This window comes from Peromyscus maniculatus, chromosome 22 (genome assembly GCF_049852395.1).
Source record: "Peromyscus maniculatus bairdii isolate BWxNUB_F1_BW_parent chromosome 22, HU_Pman_BW_mat_3.1, whole genome shotgun sequence".
In the NCBI taxonomy this organism is placed as follows: domain Eukaryota; kingdom Metazoa; phylum Chordata; class Mammalia; order Rodentia; family Cricetidae; genus Peromyscus; species Peromyscus maniculatus.
In genome coordinates this window covers 20109931-20129116 of record NC_134873.1, presented here as the reverse complement: position 1 = coordinate 20129116, position 19186 = coordinate 20109931, and the positions used below count along the sequence as shown (strand labels likewise).

Genomic DNA, 19186 nt, shown 5'->3' with positions numbered 1-19186 from the left:
GTCTAATTAAAAAGGCAGATTTTTAACTTTAGCATAGTAAACAAAAACATACAACAAAACCAGTTGTCAAGTAAGAATTACAGTTACAATATATGGTCTATTTGTATTTGGCAAAATTAGTGAAAATATTCTATTGTCCTTTCTCACTCCAAAGTTTTGTACCTAATTTACCTTCTATCATAACTAAGGAAAACTATAACTATCTAGTCTTCAACTTCATCAAAGACCCCAGAAGGGTGAAATGTTACCTAATGACAGGGACATCTAGCTACCTGAACAATCACCTTAGGTTCTTCTGTAACATTGGGGCATCCAGTTTTGGCCCACAGGCCTAGTATATCTGACAGTATTTCCTGAGAAGCAGGGAATTCTAGAGGACTGTCCTACCTTGTCTTGACAAAGTTTGGCAGTCAACTTTTTTGCATCCTTCTGGTCCAGTTTGGACAGTATACTGTCAGCAATTGAGGCAAAGGCAATTTCTTTGCCCAAATGGCTAGCTTTTGCCATAAGGAAGGCAAAACTCCATACGGAATTTTTCTGATGCCCATTATATTCTCTGAAGTAAATTGGTACTTCTAGGAGCAGACGGGTCTCACTATCATGAAAAGCCTTAGGTTATTAGACATTTTAAACATATTAAATGCCATATTATGTAGGTCTTTGAAGTGTTTGAAGACCATCTCTCTAAATAGATCTGTGTATGACCTTGAAAACATACCTAACATGACTATAAGTTTGACTATTGTAGATGACTATTAATCTGTATTTCTTAATTACATATTACATTTTTAATGAGCTGCATAAACACAATACCCTAAACAAGAGTAGAAATATACATACAGTATAACAAAATTAACTTTAAATTTGTATCCATATACCAAAGTCCATACAAATGTGAAATATTTAATACTAGTAGTTGGGTTTTTTGTTTGTTTTTTGGTTTAAAAGTGATTCAATAATCTACCCTTTTATCCTATCATTTCTGTATATAATCCCCTTTTTCTTTTCAGAATGAGATCCCTGAGATCTAGTCTCCTTTGTTTAGTTTTTTTTTTACTATTATGAATAACAACTTGTAACCAACCCCCCTTAAACAATAACAAACATTTATAACCAATATTTTGGGAATGTAGGTGTTATTCTCTAAATACTTCCTATTGTTTGGGGGTATTGGTAATCTTTGGACCCTGAGAAAATTTAGGATAATCGTTAAGTCTTGGCTATAGTATTCTGTGAGGCTGGATCATCTCAGTCAGCAGCTTTGAAGCTATTCTGTATGCTGGACCACCTGGGCTATCCATTTTTATTGGTGTCTGGTCCCTTGTTCTGAAAATACATAAACTTTTAAAGATAACGTACATATCAGTATTAATACAAGTATAGACTGTGCATTGCACACAAGTCAGCCAAGATGATTTTTTATTTTATGTTTCAGCAGGTAAAATATATGTTACGTGTTTTATATGTTTTGTAGGTTTATGCATTTATGTCTGTAGCCAGGATTTCAGGGGTCTTCCCTGATCAAACCTGATTCTCTTTAACCTTGAACAAATCCACAGCTTCACATTATCTGTGGAAATGAAAGCATAACCTCTTTCCCAAAGTAACATATCTTTTGACTTAAATTTTGAAGTCAAAATGTTTTTAAAATATATAGGTTGGTTTAATCTAGTACCTTTTATAATCCAGTATCTTTTATGAGTCAAAAAATTTATTAAAGACAACACAATAACATAGGATCCAGACTCTGTGTGTATTTTCCATCTTTACATGACTTATTTCTTTTATATTACTTTACTCCCCTTTTAAGGACTTTACTATTATTTTAAAACTATATAGTTTCTTTTTTTTATGACTGTCTTTACCTTCTCCTTTCTCTCCCAAGCCTATGTATAGTTTTAACACACTGTAACCCATTTAGAGGTTTTTTTCTGTCTGAATCTCTATTGCATATCTGTGATCTTTTTCTGACCGTATGAGTCTTTACACTGTTAAGCTGTGTGGCTAGGACCAGAGCCTCCACTTTGGCGGCTGGCTGTGCTCTGCTTGGTTCCCTGAGAGCCTAGCTTCATGGCGGAGATACTGACAAGAGTGAACCACGTTTACCGCTCCAACTCTGGGTCGTTTTGGGGTCTATGTTGCCACCAAGTAGTGTGCCACCCACTGCTCATGAACCCCATTTAAGTGTTTGGTAGCAGGGCTTCTTAAAAGAACTGTACCTGGGGCTGGAGAGATGGCTCAGAGGTTAAGAGCACTGGCTGCTCCTCCCCAGGTCCTGAGTTCAATTCCCAGCAACCACATGGTGGCTCCCAACCATCTGTAATGAGCTCTGGTCCCCTCTTCTGTTGTTCAGGCAGAACACTGTATACATAATAAGTAAATCTTAAAAAAAGAAAAAGACAGTGTGTTTGTCTAAGACATGTATAAACAAGATGTATGTACCTTCAAAAAAATTTTTAAAAATTAAAATAAAAAAAAAGAAGAAGTGTGCCTGTTTTTGCCACTAGCACTGAGCCAGGAAACTGTCTCTTAAAGGAGCTCTACTTCTGCTTGCCACTAGCAAACAGAGCCTAGTGGGAAAAAGGTGGTTACCAAGAAGCTGAGTTTGACTCTGTGTGTTTAGAATCCTTTTCTAAGCTTTGTCAGGTCTTATGTGGAAATTCCAGACCCATGTTGGAACACCATTTGTAGGAGGAGGTTTCCTGTGTTAGCAGTCACTCCCAAAGAAATACACTGAGGGGCTGGAGAGATGGCTCAGAGGTTAAGAGCACTGACTGCTCTTCCAGAGGTGCTGAGTTCAATTCCCAGCACCCACATGGTGGCTCACAACCATCTGTAATGAGATCTGGTGCCCTCTTCTGTATACATAATGAATAAATCTTTAAAAAAAAAAGGAAAAGAAAAAAGAAGTACACTGAGACTTTTATATTAAGTACAAATGCTCAGCCAATGGCTTAGACTTGTTGCTAACTAGATTTTACAACCTAAATTAACCCCTATTTCTTATCTAAGTTCTACCAGGTGGCTCATTGCTTGTTACCTCATTTTGTACATGTCCTGCTTCCTCTGAGTCTGGCTGGTAACTCCTCAGACTCCACCCTTCATCAGATAGCAGTGTAGAATCTGGTTTGAATGAAGACAGGAATGGGGATGGGGGTCTTTGGAACTAACATTCTACGCTATCCAGGACAATGAAGTGAGACTTTGTCTCAGAAAAACAAAACAAACGAATGAAAAAAACCCTTGGAAGCTGCAGAATGGCTGAGTCAATAAAGTACGTTCCTTGGGCAAGCGTGAGGACCTGAGTTTGGATCACCAGCATCCACATGAAAGTTAGTGGTGGATGCAGAGACGAGTGGATCTCCGGAGTTCACTGGCCTGCTAGTCTAGCGGAATCAGTGATCCCCAGGTTCCAGGGAGGCACTCTCCCTGAAAAAATAAGAGGGATGGTGTCGGAGGAGGAAACACCTGAAATTGCCCTCTGGCCTCCACATGCATGCACACATACCTGCACATACACACAAATGTGGTGGGAAAGCATCCAGGAAGACACCTGACGTTACCCTCTGCCCTCACATGCCACCATCATGCATGTATACTACATGAACACTTACACACATGTACACACCTTAAAAAGCCCCTTTAAAACATTAATTTTAGCAGTTGAAGAAAGGTGTTTATTGGGGGATGAGGAAACACATATAGCAGACAGAAAAAGACCCTCTGCAAAGCAGAGGGAAGACTCGAAGCAAAAAAAAAAAAAAAAAGAAGAATCCCCATTTAAAATATTATTATTGGTGTCTTTGTGGGATCTTTTTTTCTATTTCTTTCTACTTCTTTCTTTTTCTTTTAACGTGAATGAGTGTTTTGTTCACGAGTCTGTCTATACACTACTATACAATATGTGTGTGCCAGGTGCCCTCAGAAGTCAGAGAGGATGTTGTCTTAGTTAGGATTTCTGTTGCTGCGTGCGACAAAACGCCATGACCAAATAGCAAGTTGAGAATGGGAGGGTTTATTAGGCTTACACTTCAACATTGCTATTATTCACTGAAGGAAGTCAGGACAGGAACTCAAGCAGGGCAGGATCCCAGAGGCAGGAGCTGATCCAGAAGCCATGGCAGAGTGCTCACTGGCTTGCTTCCCATGGCTTGCTCTGCCCATCTTCTTATAGAACCCAGGACCAGCAGTCCAGGGATGGCACCACCGACCATGGGCTGGGCCTCCCTGCATTGATCACTAAATGAGAAAATGCCTTACAGCTGGATCTCAAGAACACATTTCAGCTGGACAGTGGTGGCGCGCGCTAATCCCAGTATTTGGGAGGCAGAGGCAGGCGGATCTCTGTGAGTTCAAGGCCAGCCTGGGCTACGAGTGAGTTCCAGGAAAGGTGCAAAGCTACACAGAGAAACCTTGTCTCGAAAAAAAAAAAAAAAAAAAAAAAAGAACACATTCCCTCAGCTGACTATCCTTCTTCTGATGACGCAAGTTGACACACAAAACCACCCACTACAGGTATAAATCACAACAAATGGTTGTGAGCTGCCCTGTGGGTTCTGGGAATCTAACCCCAGTCCTCTGCAAGAACAATAAATTCTCTTAACTACTGAGTCATTTCTCCAGCTCCTGGTCTTTTTATTTTGTTTTGTTTTGAGACTAGGTCTCACTACATGGCCCAGCTGCCCTAGAGCTCACAGAGTTTGGCCTGCCTCTGCCTCCCCAGTGGTGAGGTTAAACTTTCTTTCATTCCTCCTGTACTCAGGGCCCAAGATCGCCTTTAGCAACAGAGTTGAAGATGACCTTGAACTCATCCTTCCTCTGCTTCCCAGGTGCTGGGATTACAGGCATGTGCCATCACACTGCTGTGCTTCTGTGTTTTGTTTTAGATGAAAATGATCATATTGAATTCTTTTCCAACAGGCCTAACTTCCTTATGACTATTAGGTAAATCCTTGTGAAATATACAAACAGACCCCTAACTTCTACCAACTCAAAGGCTAAAAATGCCATCATATAGCATCTAAGGCCTGTAACAAGAAGTTTCCCCCACTTTTCTATAACTACATATCTGATGATGAAAAGTGCCCTGATTTATGGTTCTTAGTCTGTTACTAAAAAGACATCATGAACCTGTTACCACATTGGAATGTGGTGTTTGAGGTAACCTAAATCTGTTCTTGGGTAATGGTCATTCATACTTGGTTCCAGAATAAACTATTTTTTACTCTCAAAAAAAAAAAAATGACCATATTGAATGTGGTCAGTTGTTCAAACCCTTTTAGAACTACTTTAAGGCTACACGGTAACTTACTTGTTAAAGAATACAGATACATAGGAATCAAGTTTTCATACTAATGAAAACTTTAACTTTTGTTTCTTTTTACTTTTGCAGTAGCAGAAAGAGAATGAAAGAAGTAGATAATCTTGACAGTGTAAAAGAAGACTGGTAAGTCAACGAAGCAATGAGTTTAAGGCCTTTGTTATTTTCCTTGTTTTTGTTTTGTTTGCATATCACTGGCAGAAATAGTAAAGCAGCTTTTAATTACGTATGATCACTTATGCAAATTGGTAATAGTAATATATTTGAGGGTGGTTTGTTGTAGTTTTTACCCATAGCCGCATTGAACAGGTTGTTGTAGAAGTTCGTTCCTTTAACTGTACCTGGAGCTCTTCCTTCTTCTCATCATGATTACTTTTTCTCTCTAATGGCCTTGCTTTCTTTGTAGGGATTGAGTCTAGGGCCTCACATAGGCAAAGCAAGCACCCTGCCACTCAGCGCCATCCCCAGCTTTTGTGTGACGGGGTATCACTAAATTGCCCGGTTGGCCTTAAACTCACTCTGTAGCCCACACATTCAGTGAATTTACAGAGCTCCCCCCGTCTGCTAAGCAGCTGGAGATACAGGCTTACACCACCAGGCCAGGCTATGATGGCATTAAAAAAACTGCTGCCTCCATACAATTCATCACTCTCTTGAGTGCCTACATTCCATGTGTGTTTGGAAGGAGTCAACCCCCCTCCCCCACGATTATATGTGGGTTCTGGAGATTGAATTTAGCCTGGGAATTGAACATAGTAAATACTTTTACTGCCTAAGTCAATTTACTGAACCCTAAATATAATTTTTTTTTCTTGTTTTTGGTTTTGGTCTTGATTTTTTTTTTGAGACAGTGTTTCTCTCTATAGCCTTGGCTGTCCTGGAACTCACTCTGTAGACCAGGCTGGCCTTGAACTCACAGAAATCCGCCTGCCTCTGCTTCTCCAGTGCTGGGATTAAAGGCTTGGGCCACTACTCCTGACCTACATATAATTCTCTAGCCTTGTCTTCAGATCGTTCTTCTTTGGCCTCATCTCATCTATTTACAGTGCTATTCATTGAGTTGTCGTTGTTGTTTTGATTTATTGAGTTTTTCATAAAACTATTTTTTGTTGGTTTTTTTGAGGCGAGATTTATCTGTGCAGCCCTGGCTGTCCTGGAACTCGCTCTGTAGACCAGGGTAGCCTTGAACTCAGAGATCCTCTGGACTACCAACATGTGCCATACTGACTTCCTCTGAGTCTCCTGGTGAATTCGTCACCTCTCCAATTTTTTCCAGAGTTCCTGTCTCTGCCTGGAAGTCCCACCTATCCTTTCCTGCCTATCTCTTGGCTATTTATTAAACCAATTAGAAGGTGTCTTAGGCAGGTGAGGTAAAACAGCGACACACCTTCACACAATATGATCAGATATCCTGAAACATTTCTGTGTGAGAGAACCTTGTCATTGTTTGGGGAAGATATAATTAATACTGAAAATATGGATGTTTTAACTGTGTGTGTAGCAGAAAGAATTATCTTGGAAAGTAAAAATGATATGCCTAACTTAAAGCATTACCATGGTATGAGCCATCTCTTCCACCCACATTCCTGGCATTTATTTGGTTGTTGAGATAGTGTCCCACTACATAGCTCCGGTTGGCCTGGAATTCCTTTGTAAACCAAGCTGACCTGTAACTCACAGAAATCTGCTTGTCTCTTCTTTGAGTTCTAGGATCACCACTAGACCCTGCACACCTAGGTGATGGGGTCAAACTCAGGACCTTTTGAGTGAGCCAAATCCAACTGAGCTATATCCCCAACTTTGAGTACCAACATTTTAATAACAATATAATGGTGACTATTTTGAGAGATTGTCTGACATGGCGTTCAGAGCATAAGCTTTGGCCGGGCGGTGGTGGTGCAGCACTCAGGAGGCAGAGGCAGGCGGATCTCTGTGAGTTCGAGGCCAGCCTGGTCTACAGAGTGAGTTCTAGGGAACGCACAAAGCTACACAGAGAAACCCTGTCTCAAAAAACAAAAAAACAAAACAAAACAAAAAAAAAGCATAAACTCTGATTTGAATAACAATATAATGACTGTTATTTTTGAAAGATTGTCTGACATGATGTTAAGAGCATAAGCTTTGCTTAAACAAGCTTTACTTAGCCGTTATCTTCATATTTTAAGGTAAAAATAATACTTTGTAGGATCACTGTGAAGACTGAATGAGTTGGCGCATGTAAAGTGCTTAGAATGGTTCTGTATAGAGCATGGTTAGAAGCATAGACTTGAGAGGTAGACTAGCAACAGGATCAGTAAGTGGATCTACCTTACAGCTCCTGTTAGTGAGTTACAAAATAGTGATATCTCATTGTTTCTCATAAATTTTGTGCCTAACTTCCAAAAGCCCAGAATCCATTCCTGACAAGTAAAATCTTATGTAACATTCTTATATGATGAAATATAAATCCTAAATCAACAGCAACAGAAAGCCAGGCAGGATGGCACATGCTTGGCATTCCAACATTTAGGACATAGAGACAGGAGAATCAGAAATTCAAGGTCAATGTCAGTTTTATAGAGTTGGAGGCTAGCCTGGGCTACATGAGACTCAATCTGAAAAAAACAAATAGAAAAGGAAGTGGGCTATTAAAATGACCATTAGTGGAGAATCACTGTGAGTGTGCAAATATAAAGAATGCTTGTTATGCCTGACAGTGGTGGCACACACCTTTAATCCCAGCACTTGGGAGGCAGAGGCAGGCAGATCTCTGTGAGTTCAAGACCATCCTGGTCTACAGAGTAAGTTCCAGGATAGCCAAGGCTACACTGAGAAATCCTGTCTTGAAAAAAAACCAAATGAAAAGAAGATTACGTTTAGCCGGGTGGTGGTGATGTACACCTTTAATCCCAGCACTCTGGAGGCAGAGACAGGTGGATCTCTGTGAGTTCGAGGCCAGCCTTGGTCTACAGAGCGAGTTCTAAGGCAGGCTCCAAAGCTACAGAGAACTATGTCTCAAACCAACACCACCACTACCCCCACCACCCCGCAAAAAAAAAAAAAAAAAAAAAATGCTTGTTAGTGTCTTCCTGACATACTATCACTTTTAGTTTCTACACCAAAAAGTACTTAATAATTTCTTGTGAAGTCATCTGAGACTGAGCACGGTGCACAGTGCCACAAACCTATAGTCCCAACATCTTGTCAATCTGAGTTAGGACTAGTTGGCCTAATAGTTTGAGACCAGCTTTGGCAAAATAATGAGACTCTCTGTGTGTTTGGATGGGTTGATAAAAAGGCTATTTTGAACCCTTCAAAACACTGTCCTTTTTATGTGTGTGTGCTTATGACTGAACATATACCTTAGTAGGGTTCTTAGTTGGTAGGGTTCTTGCCTAGTATGCATTAGGCCCTGGGTTCAGTCCCCAGCACCATATAAAAAATCCAGGATTGTGGCACATGCCTATAATCCTAGCATTTGGTAGATGGAGGCAGTAGTTTGAGGTCTTCCTTGGCTACTTAGAGAGTTTGAGGCCAGTCTGGGATATATGAGGCCCTGTTTCAAAAAATAAAAGTGTACTTCTTTGTGCTTTTGGACTTGTGTTAGACACATTGACATTTATAAAGGTGTTTTTAGTTACTTTGGCACTTTAAATGGAGATTGGTTAACAACTGTTACATTGTACTGAGATCTTTTTTAAAATGTGTCTGTGTCTATGAAGGAATGTTGCACCTGAATGCAGGTGCCCTCAGAGGCCAGAATAGAGCATCTGGTCCTCTGGAACTGTAGTTACAGTAGCTGTGAGCTGCCATATATAGATGCTAGGAACCAAACTCAGGCCCTCCACAAGAGCAGTACACACTCTTAACCTGTGAGCCATCTTTCTAGGCCCCTACTGACCTCTTTAAAAAAGTCTTTTTAGGGTTGGGGATTTAGCTCAGTGGTAGAGCGCTTGCCTAGCAAGTGCAAGGCCCTGGGTTCGGTCCTCAGCTTCAGAAAAAAGAAAAAAAATTATTTTTAAATTCTGGGGCAAGCGTGATACCTCCTGTTGTTGTTTTGCTTTTTGGGGGGACCCACCACCCAGCACCCAAATAAATCACACAGGGAGGCTTATTCTTAATTATGAATGCCTGACCCCTAGCTTGGCTTGTTTCTTGCCAGCTTTTCTTAACTGTAAACTAACCTGTCTGTCTTTTGCCTCTGGGCTTTTCCTGTTCTCTATTTTTATACCTTTCTTTCTTACTCCATTGCTGGTTGTGTAGCTGGGTGGCTGGCCCCTGATGTCCTCCTCCTTCTCTCACTCCTAGATCTCTCCTCTCCCAGATTTCTCCTTCTATTAATTCTCTCTGCCTGCCAACCCCACCTATCCTTTCTCCTGCCTCATTATTGGCTGTTTAGCTGTTTATTAGCCCATCAGGTGCTTTAGACAAGCAAAGTAACACAGCTTCACAGAGTTAAACAAGTGCAACATAAACAAAAGTAACACACCTTAAAATAATATTCCCCAACAAGTTCCCTTGTTGCCAAGCTTGACAGCCTAAGTCTGATCCCTGGAACCGCATGGTGGAAAGAGTAAACCAGTTCCCCTAATTCCCACAAGTTGTTCTCCAACTTCCACAGTCTTCTACACATGTACACCTATACACATACTCACACACAGAATGCAAAGTGAACATCTAGTTTGGGGACTTTTAAATTAATTTTTTAAGTTCCAAAGTAATCGGCTTCTTAAGGTATTTTCATATGTGTATAACTGCTTTGTTATTATTTGTGCCTTCATACTGCCCTTGTTATCAACACTGTATGGATAAAGAAAGGTCAAGGGCCCTGCCAAACATCCTAAAATACAAAAGATACCCTACACAGCAAAAAGTTAGCCTTGCCCAAGTGTCTGTAGGACTTGTCTAGACTAAAATTTGTTTAATGACTTCCTCAGGATTGTCTTCACTAACATAGAGTTTACAGTACTTTATTTTTATTTATTTATTTTTTAATTTTATTTTTAGGGTTTGTGAAACAGGACCTCCTGACAATCAGCCCCTCAATGATAATCAGCAAAGGAACTGTGACTATTTCGTTGACAGCCTTTTTGAGGAAGCAGAGAAGGTTGGCGCCAAATGCTTGTCCCCCACTGAACAGAAGAAACAGGTAAACAAATGTCTGTTGCTTATTGGCCTCTAGGAGGACCCCTCAAGTCAAAGCTACCTTTGCAATAGTAGAGCTATTATTCCCATTTTCATTGTGTTGAATTTGCACCGTGTCGGAAGGTGATGGGTAGAGTTGTTGGCGTCTGAGCAGGAGTCAGGGCAGTCACAACAAACTTGAGTTATAAGTGATGGTATTGCTCACTTGAACTTACAAACCAAGTCATCGTTGCTTCCAGTTAAGAATGTCTGTGCTGGGGCTGAGGACGGAGCTCAGCTGGTAGAATGCTGACACACAAAGCTCTGCGTCCAACCCAGCACTTCATAGACTGGACATGATGATTTACATCTGGAATCCCGACACTCGGGAGAAGGAGAACCAGGAGAACTGGAGGCCGAAGGTGTCCTCAGCCACATAAGTAGTTCAAGGCTGGAATATTCAGGATGGGAGGAAGCCAGGGCCATGGCAGTTAGAATGCTTGCCTTGCCGACCTAAGTGTGAGGACCTGCACTGGGACTCCCAGAAGACTCATTCCCAGGGCTGGAGAGGCAGAGACCCAGATGATCCCTGTGCTTGGTGGCTAGCCAGTCTAGCTGAATGGGTGAACTCCAGGGTCAGTAAGAGATCCTGTCTCCAAAAAGGAGATGGGGAGGCCTGAGAGGTGACTCACTGAGTAAGCACACCGCTGCCAGCCCAACAGTCTGAAACCCACAGGGTAGGAGAGAACTGGCTGAGCCATCTAGGAAACTTGTGGTTTTTGTTTTTCAACACAGGGTTTCTTTGTGTAACTTTGGCTGTTCTGAAACTCCCACTGTAGACCAGGCTGGCTTCGAACTTGCTTCTGCTTCTGGAGTAATGGATTAAAGGTGTACACCACCACTGCCCAGCTTTGGAAACCTTTTAAAATACCTTTGCAACTGCATACCCATATAAGTTTTTTTTAAAGATTATTTCAATCATAATAGTACCAATTATAAACTTTGATAAATCATAGTTTAAAAAGTAAACAAAGACCTGGAAATGTATCACATTTACTTCTTTTATGTGTTTGAATGTTTTGTCTGCATGTATGTATATGTACCACATGAGTACTGGCTGCCACAGAGAGTGTCAGTTCTCCTGGAACTACAGTTATGGATGTTTAGTGGAGCAGGTACCAGGAACCAAGCCAGATCCTCTGAAGTAGCCACAAGTACTCCAAACTGCCTAACCATCTTTTTAAAAATAATTTATTTAACTATTTTATGAACATTTACATTGGTGTGAGGATGTCAGACCCCCTGGTACTGGAGTTATAGACAGTTGTGAGTTATAGACCATGTGGGTGCTAAGAATAAACCCGGGGCCTCTAAAAGGGTAGCCAGTGCTCCTGACCCACTGAGCCATCTCTCCAGGCACTCTTGATTGGGATATCAATTAAAGAAGACACTGACATCAATGTCTGGCCTGCACACACACACACACACACACACACACACACACACACACACACACACACACACACAGTACCCATTAGACTTGGCTCTTTTGCCAAGCAATTTCACAGAATAATGAAGTGGGCGTGGTACTTCAAGGGAGACAACTTACTGTATTTGTTACAAATGCAAAGATTTTAGTCAACTTTTAACCAGAATAGGAATTTGGGGAAATCTTTTTCATGCACTTGACAGCTTTTCAAACTTACAGAATTTCCTCATGATGTTAGTGTTATTTTAATAACTATAATGTCTATCATATAAGGAAATACATTAGCATTTAGATTTGCATGGCTTAGGGGACCACTATTTTCCAAATGACTAGTATATATGTTATTATAAAGTCATACATGAGCTGGGTATGGTGGCACAGGCCTGTAAACTCAGAACTTGGGCTAAGATAGAGGATCTGGAGTTCAAGGCCAGCCTAGGCTATTTAGTGAGCACGAGGTCAGCCTTTCTTACAATGCATTCCTTTCTTTACTGCCTTGTAGGTAGATGTAAATATAAAATTGTGGAAAAATGGATTCACAGTCAATGATGACTTTAGAAGTTACTCTGATGGTGCAAGTCAGCAGTTTCTGAACTCCATCAAAAAGGGGTAAGCAGGATATAGTAGAAGGGTATTTCAGGCATGTTTCATGTGAAAGAATCATTTGTAATGATTATTATGCCCTTTTATACATTCATCGACATACTGTTGCTTCTGTGAATTCACATCTCTTTCCTCGGGGGTGGGGGAGTGTAGTTTGTTTGTTTGTTTGTCTGTTTTAAATAACAGCCAGAGCTGGAGAGATGGTTTAAGAGTTTTGGCTGCTTTAGTTTGGGGGCCTCTTCTGGCCTCCAAGGACATCTGCCCATGCATATACTATACACAGGTGTAAACAAATGTAAAATCTTTGAACAGCAGCTCATTTAGTCTCTGCTAGCCTTGAAATCCAAGGTATAAGCCACCACAACTAGCTTCAGTTGATCTTTCTCTTTCTTCCTCCCACCCCCCACCCCTTCCCTCTCACTCTCCCTCTAGGCTGGCCTTGGATTTAACAATGGTCTGCCATCCTGTTTCCTGAGAGCTGGGATTAAAGGCATGGGTGACCATGCCCACCCCCAGTGCCCTTTTATTTGTTTTTTATTTTTTGAGACAGGGTTTCTCCGTGTAACAATCCCTGCTGTCCTGGAATTGTAGACCAGGCTGGCCCTGAAATCACAGAGATCCTTCTGCCTCTGCCTCCTAGTGCTAGCATTAAAGATGTGGCCCATCACACCTGGCTTGTAATGCCCCCCCCCTTTTTTTTTTATTTTTTTCTTAAGGAGCCATAACTAATTTTTGTTGTTGTTTTGTTTTACTGATATAGGGTCCCAGAACACAATCTTGGGTAACTTGGAGTGTACTATGTAGACCAGGTTAGCCTCAAATGGGATTATGGGAATGCACTAATAAGCCCAGATTACAACTATAATTTTGAAGTTTAGGAATTTGAATTCTGATCAACCACAGTCTTGCCACTTACTCCTTAATGCCATGTCTTCTTTGTTATTCCATGTTTAGTCATTTTATCTTTATGATTATAAAGTTTAAAATTATCAATCTAAGTATTATACATGGTTTGTCTAGAAAATCCAAGCATTTTTGAGGGGAGTGGTAATCGGTATTGTTTTTATTTGAGACATTGTCTTACATAGCCCATGTGACCTCAGCATAGTAAAGAATGACCTTGAACTTCTTTTTTTGTTTGTTTTTTTCAAGACGGTTTCTCTGTGTAGCCCTAACAATCCTGGAACTCACTCTGCAGGCTGGCCTTGATCTCACAGATCCACCTGCCTCTGCCTCCTCAGTGCTGGGAATAAAGGTGAACTTCTTTTTTTAAACAGCGACTTATTTATTGATGTGTTGGAATACATGGAGGAGCATGTGTAGATATCAGGAACCAACCTGTAGGAGTCAACTCTCTCTCTACTGGGTTTCAAACTCACGTCATCGGACTCACTGGCAAGTGTCTACCCACTAAGCCATCTCATTGGCGTGGAGCCTGAACTTCTGGTGTGACCCAGGCCTCCATGCATACGTGCTAGTCACTAACTATCACCAGTCCCTAAAAAGTACTTTAAAGCATTAAGAAAAGCTTGAAAATTACCAATAATTCTACTACTCAGAAATAGCTGCAATTAACATTTTTGTTGAATTTTCATTCCTGTGAAAGTGAAAAAAATCTCATTTTGTTGGCATTTATATATAACATGTACATATAAACATGTTATAAACATATAAATATAAACATGATTTATATATAACATGTATATATTTATTTATAAACCAGTTTTTAATTTTCCATCATGAGCTCTTTGAATATATCTATTCTCACAATGATAACTTATTATTCATATATATATATATATATGTATATACACACACACACATACATACACACATACCCACATACCCACACACTAATTTTTCTTGGCAATTGAGACTATTTAACTTTTATTACTATAAAAAGCATTTTATTAGGCATGGTGGTGCTTACCTTTAATCAAGGCAGATAAAGGCAGATCTCTATGAGTTCAAGGACAGCCAGGACTACATAGTAAGATGTCACAGTTTGTCTGTTTACCAGTGGTTAGATGTTTGGGTCATTTTCATATTTACAGCTGTTAAAAATATATTCCTATGTAAGTGTTTTGCTTGTTTGTTTGTTTGTTGGTTGGTTGGTTTTGTTTTATTTTTTGTTTTGCTGGGCTGTGGATTAAACTCAGAACTATATGTAAGCCAGGCAAGTACTCTACTACTGAGCTACACCCCCACAACCCTGTATAAATTAATTGGTTTGGGGGAGATATCGATATCAGGTCTCATATAGCCTAGGCTGACCTCAAGTTCATTACTGACTGTGACCTTGAGCGCCTTCCCCTTCTGTCTTTACCACTCAGATGCTAGGATTACTTAGCCCAACTAAGTTTTTGTTTATAATTTTTTTTAAAAAAAAAATTACATGCATGGGGGGGTAGGTGCATTTTATACACGTGTGCAGATGCCTACAGAGGCCAGAGGCATCATATCCCCTGGAACTGAAGTTAGAGACGTTGTAAGCCACCTGACGTGGGTTCTGGAGCCAAACTTGGGTCTTCAGGAAGAGTGGACTGTGCTTTTAACTGCTGATCTCTCTAGTCCTTGGCTAAGTTTTTTTTTTTCATTTATTTTTTTAATTACACTCATGTTATTCATTAATTACACTCATATTAATTACATTTGTGGTGTTCATTGATTACATTTGCAGTATTCATTCAATAATTATATTTATGATATTCATTAATTACATTAATTGTATTGACTTATTACATTCATGATATTATGTCCTGATACTACTGTCTGTTTGTGGGACTTTTCTATCTCACAAAACAGAGATTCTGTACTTAGGAAATCACTGCTCTATATTCCTTTCTTCTCCATTTTGAGATAATCTAATCTTTCTGTCTCTATGAATTTGTATATTCTATAGTATTTTTCCTTTTTTATGTAAAAACATTTTATGTACAACTACAGGAGAAATAATACACAGATAGCCTGAACATAAAAACAGGTTACAATTAAAAAGTCCAGGGTTATTTTAAACAGTAAAATATTTTCTCTATAGAAAATAGTAAAAATGATAACATTTCCCAATAAGCCCTTTTAAACCAAATAATAGCTGAACTATACATATAAATACTGATTAGGTTCTGGGATACAGAAGAAACCTATCTTCATCTGTTCAGAGAGCTATGTTTTACTTAAGTTGTGTAAGTGAGATTCCTATTCATCTTCCCCTTCACGGTTTGATTGACGACAGACATTTTTCTATACTATGCCTTGCTTATATGGTATATAAAGATCCAAGGCCTGCTCATGCTAGGCAAGTGCTCTACCAGCTACGCTACCTCCTTAACCATACATTATACTAATACAAATCCTGTAGTTCTTTTGGCATATGGAATGCGTATTTCAGAGAAAGGGCAAACAGGAGCTTTATCATTTTCTTTTCTTTTGAAGGGAATTACCTTCAGAATTACGGGGAATTTTTGATAAAGAAGAGGTGGATGTTAAAGTGGAAGATAAAAAAAATGAAGTATGTGTGTCTACAAAGCCCGTGTTCCAGCCCTTCTCAGGACAGGGTCACAGACTAGGAAGGTAAGTACGGTTCTTGTCTGTGTTTTCCATGACAGACATTTTCTCATTATTTTAACCATATAGAACTTGATATTTCTCCTGCTAAAAATGATTGTTTTTTCTGGTGTTGGGGCTCTAACCTAAGGCCCATAAACATGTAAGGCAAATACTTATTACTGAAATACATCCCTAACTCCCAAATGAGACTTTTTTTTTAAAAGGTTGTATTGGTCTTGGTTTTGGTTTTGGTTTTGGTCTTGGTTTGCTTTGTTTGTTTTAGGCAGAGTCTTTATATATGTCCTTATATATCGAAGGATGGCTTTGAGCTTCTGGTCCTCCTGCCTCCACCTCCCTAGTGCTAGGATTACAATGTTTAGCACATGCTCAGTTGTATGGGTATGCTAAGCAAGCTCTCTACCCACTGAGCATAGCCAGTCCCTTGTTTTCGTTTACTAGTAGTGGGAAGGCATATACATATAGAAACTTCTAGCTGTACCTTTCAAAATACTCTGCTTTTTTCCCCCTTGATTACTCAAGGGCTAACCTCTGCAGAGAAAGTAATTTCTTTTAGAGATTCATCCTGTCCCCCAGGTGATGCTAATTTACATGTCAATCTGTATGCTTACAGTTCAACTGGGTGTGCCTAATTTCATTTGATCCTAGAACATTATATGTTGTGAACATAACTAACATATTTATTACTGAAGGAGTAGTTGTGACTTATAAAACTCTTCCTAGAAACCGAGCTTCATTTTAAGTATAATTTTTATTATGAGAAAACTTGTATCTGACTTTGTTGTTTGGATTTTCTTAGTGCTACACCAAAAATCGTTTCTAAAGCAAAGAGTATCGAAGTTGAGAATAAAAGTGCTTTGTCTGCTGTTTCACTGAACAACTTGGAGCCCATCACCAGGATCCAGATCTGGTTGGCCAACGGGGAAAGGACTGTCCAGAGATTTAATGTTTCTCATAGGTCAGTCTTCTGTTTCTGCTGCACTTGACTGATTGTCTTCCAACTGTAAATTTTATTTCTTCTTTTGAGTTTAGATGACACTGGTTTTTGAGCTAATGAGAGCTTTTTTGTTTTGGTTTGGGGTTTTTTTTGGGGGCGGGGGGTTGTTTTGGTTTGGTTTGTTTTTGTTTTTTGTTTGTTTTTTGTTTGTTTGTTTTTCAAGACAGGGTTTCTCTGTGTAGCTTTGCGCCTTTCCTGGAACTCACTTGGTAGCCCAGGCTGGCCTCGAACTCACAGAGATCCGCCTGGTTCTGCCTCCAGAGTGCTGGGATTAAAGGCATGCGCCACTGCTGCCCAGCCTTATGAAAGCTTTTTTAAAGAAATAGCTCTCTTAAGGTTAATGTGTCAATCAACATTGGATTCTTAGACTCCACTATCTTTAGTCTAGGGTATTATTAAGAGGCAGTGGATCTCTGTGAGTCAAGCCAGCCAAAGCTGCACAGTGAGACCCTGTTTCAAAAACAAAAGGTATAGAACAAGTTCACTGTAATGCTATTGACAGTTAAGTAAGCTTGTTTGGAAGTCTCTTTCTCCTGTGTTTCCTGGAATGACTTTGTGGATCTCATCTGCGCTCATTTGCAGGTTCCTCTGAGGGAGCTCTGCAGGTCACTGCCTCTGGGTCTGTTCCTTCTGATTCCCACTTTCTTAAACCATCAAAGGAGCTGGCCCTGTCCTCACAGCAAAGGTAGAGGCCTAAGGGGCAGTCTCCTTTGAGTAAGAGTTCCCTTGTGTTACTCAGTATTAGACTCCACTGGCCATGTTCTGTGTGTACAGAAGACTGTCTGTCTGTCTATCCTCTCACCTCCCACGGTGTCCATTTTAAATCAGATGCCTGCATCTACTCTGGACTCTCCAGTCTGTGTTTCATTGGTCTGTTTTTCTTTCTCTTTTTCTTTTATCTTTTTTCATTTTTTTCAACACAGGGTTTCTCTGGGTAACAGTCCTAGCTGTCCTGGAACTCTATTTGTAGACCAGGCTGGCCTTGAACTCACAGAGATCCACCTGCCTCTGCCTCCCAAGAGCTGGCATTAAAGGCGTGCGCCACCACTGCCCAGCTTTTTTGTTTTGCTTGTTTGTTTTTTTGTTAGTTAGTTTGTTTGTTTTGTTTTTTGAGACAGGGTCTTATTCTATATCCTGCTGTGTAATTCAGGCTGGCCTCAGACTGAAGGCTGGGATTGTAGTCATGCCGTGTACCATACCAAGCTTTAGACTTTCTTTTTTCCCATCGGAGTGTTGGTTCTCTTTTTCTGGGATGTCTTTTAAAGTCTGTTCGTTGCTGTGTGCGTGTGTATGTGATGGGGAGGAGGTATGGCAGGCAGAGGACAGCTTGGTGAAGTTGTTCTCTCCTTCCACATTTCCATGGTTTCCGCAGGTTGAATTCATTTCCTCGGGTTTCCATAGCAAGTGCGAGTGCCCACTGAGACATCTCCCAACTGGAGTGACACAGACATAGTCCCCCAAGGAGGTGGGCCTAGGGCTGCCATCTTTCTGCTTTTGTTGCCCTTGACTTTGAATCTTTTTTTTATTCTTTTTGTGTGTTTGTGTGTGTATAAGAGTGCGTTGTTGTATTTTCTGAATAGTTTGTTTTGTTTGCTGTTGGGTTTTTGTTGTTGTTGTTCTTTTGTTTGTTTTTATTTTGAGACGGAACAAAAACTTACCATGTGACCCTAGCTGGCCTAGAACTCATTATATAGATCAGAATGGCCTTGATATTCACTCTGTTTTTTTACATTCTATGTACATATGTATGTGTGTATGTATGTGTGTGTGTCTGTGTGTCTGTCTGTCTTGTGTGAGTGGGTGTTGAGGTAGGGAGTACACACGCACCCTGCGTGGGTGGGGCTGTCAGAGAACTATTTCTGAGAATCTGTTCTCTTTCCATCTTGAGTCCTGGGAGTTCAGTCAGGCTGTCAGGTTTGGCAGTGAGTGCTTTCACCCACAATTACAGCGTTTGAAGTTTACGTTTCTTCTTCAGGGTAGGTTGGTTGGTTGGTTTTTTTGTTTTTGTTTTTTACGCCAGTATTCTACCACTGAACTAGCCTGTTTTTACTTTGCATTAACTTTGGGACAGTTCCCACCAAATTGCCAGGCAGGCCTTGAACTTTCTCTG

At 40.3% G+C, this 19186-nt stretch overlaps 1 protein-coding gene across 2 annotated transcripts in view; it reads left to right on the top strand.

The window, feature by feature from the left end:
- The window catches only part of Ubxn2a (UBX domain protein 2A), a 31536-nt gene that overhangs the window by 7302 nt on the left and 5048 nt on the right, over nt 1-19186 (top strand). Inside the window, exons 2-6 of one of the 2 annotated variants that reach the window (XM_076559639.1) lie at nt 5393-5446; nt 10307-10448; nt 12415-12521; nt 15948-16085; nt 16879-17037. In XM_076559639.1, the coding sequence (XP_076415754.1) occupies nt 5406-5446; nt 10307-10448; nt 12415-12521; nt 15948-16085; nt 16879-17037 (587 nt within the window). In that variant the 5' untranslated portion in view covers nt 5393-5405. Of the gene's footprint in view, nt 1-5392; nt 5447-10306; nt 10449-10487; nt 11628-12414; nt 12522-15947; nt 16086-16878; nt 17038-19186 lie in introns of those variants that run through there. The other variant, XM_076559638.1, reaches the window with a different exon arrangement.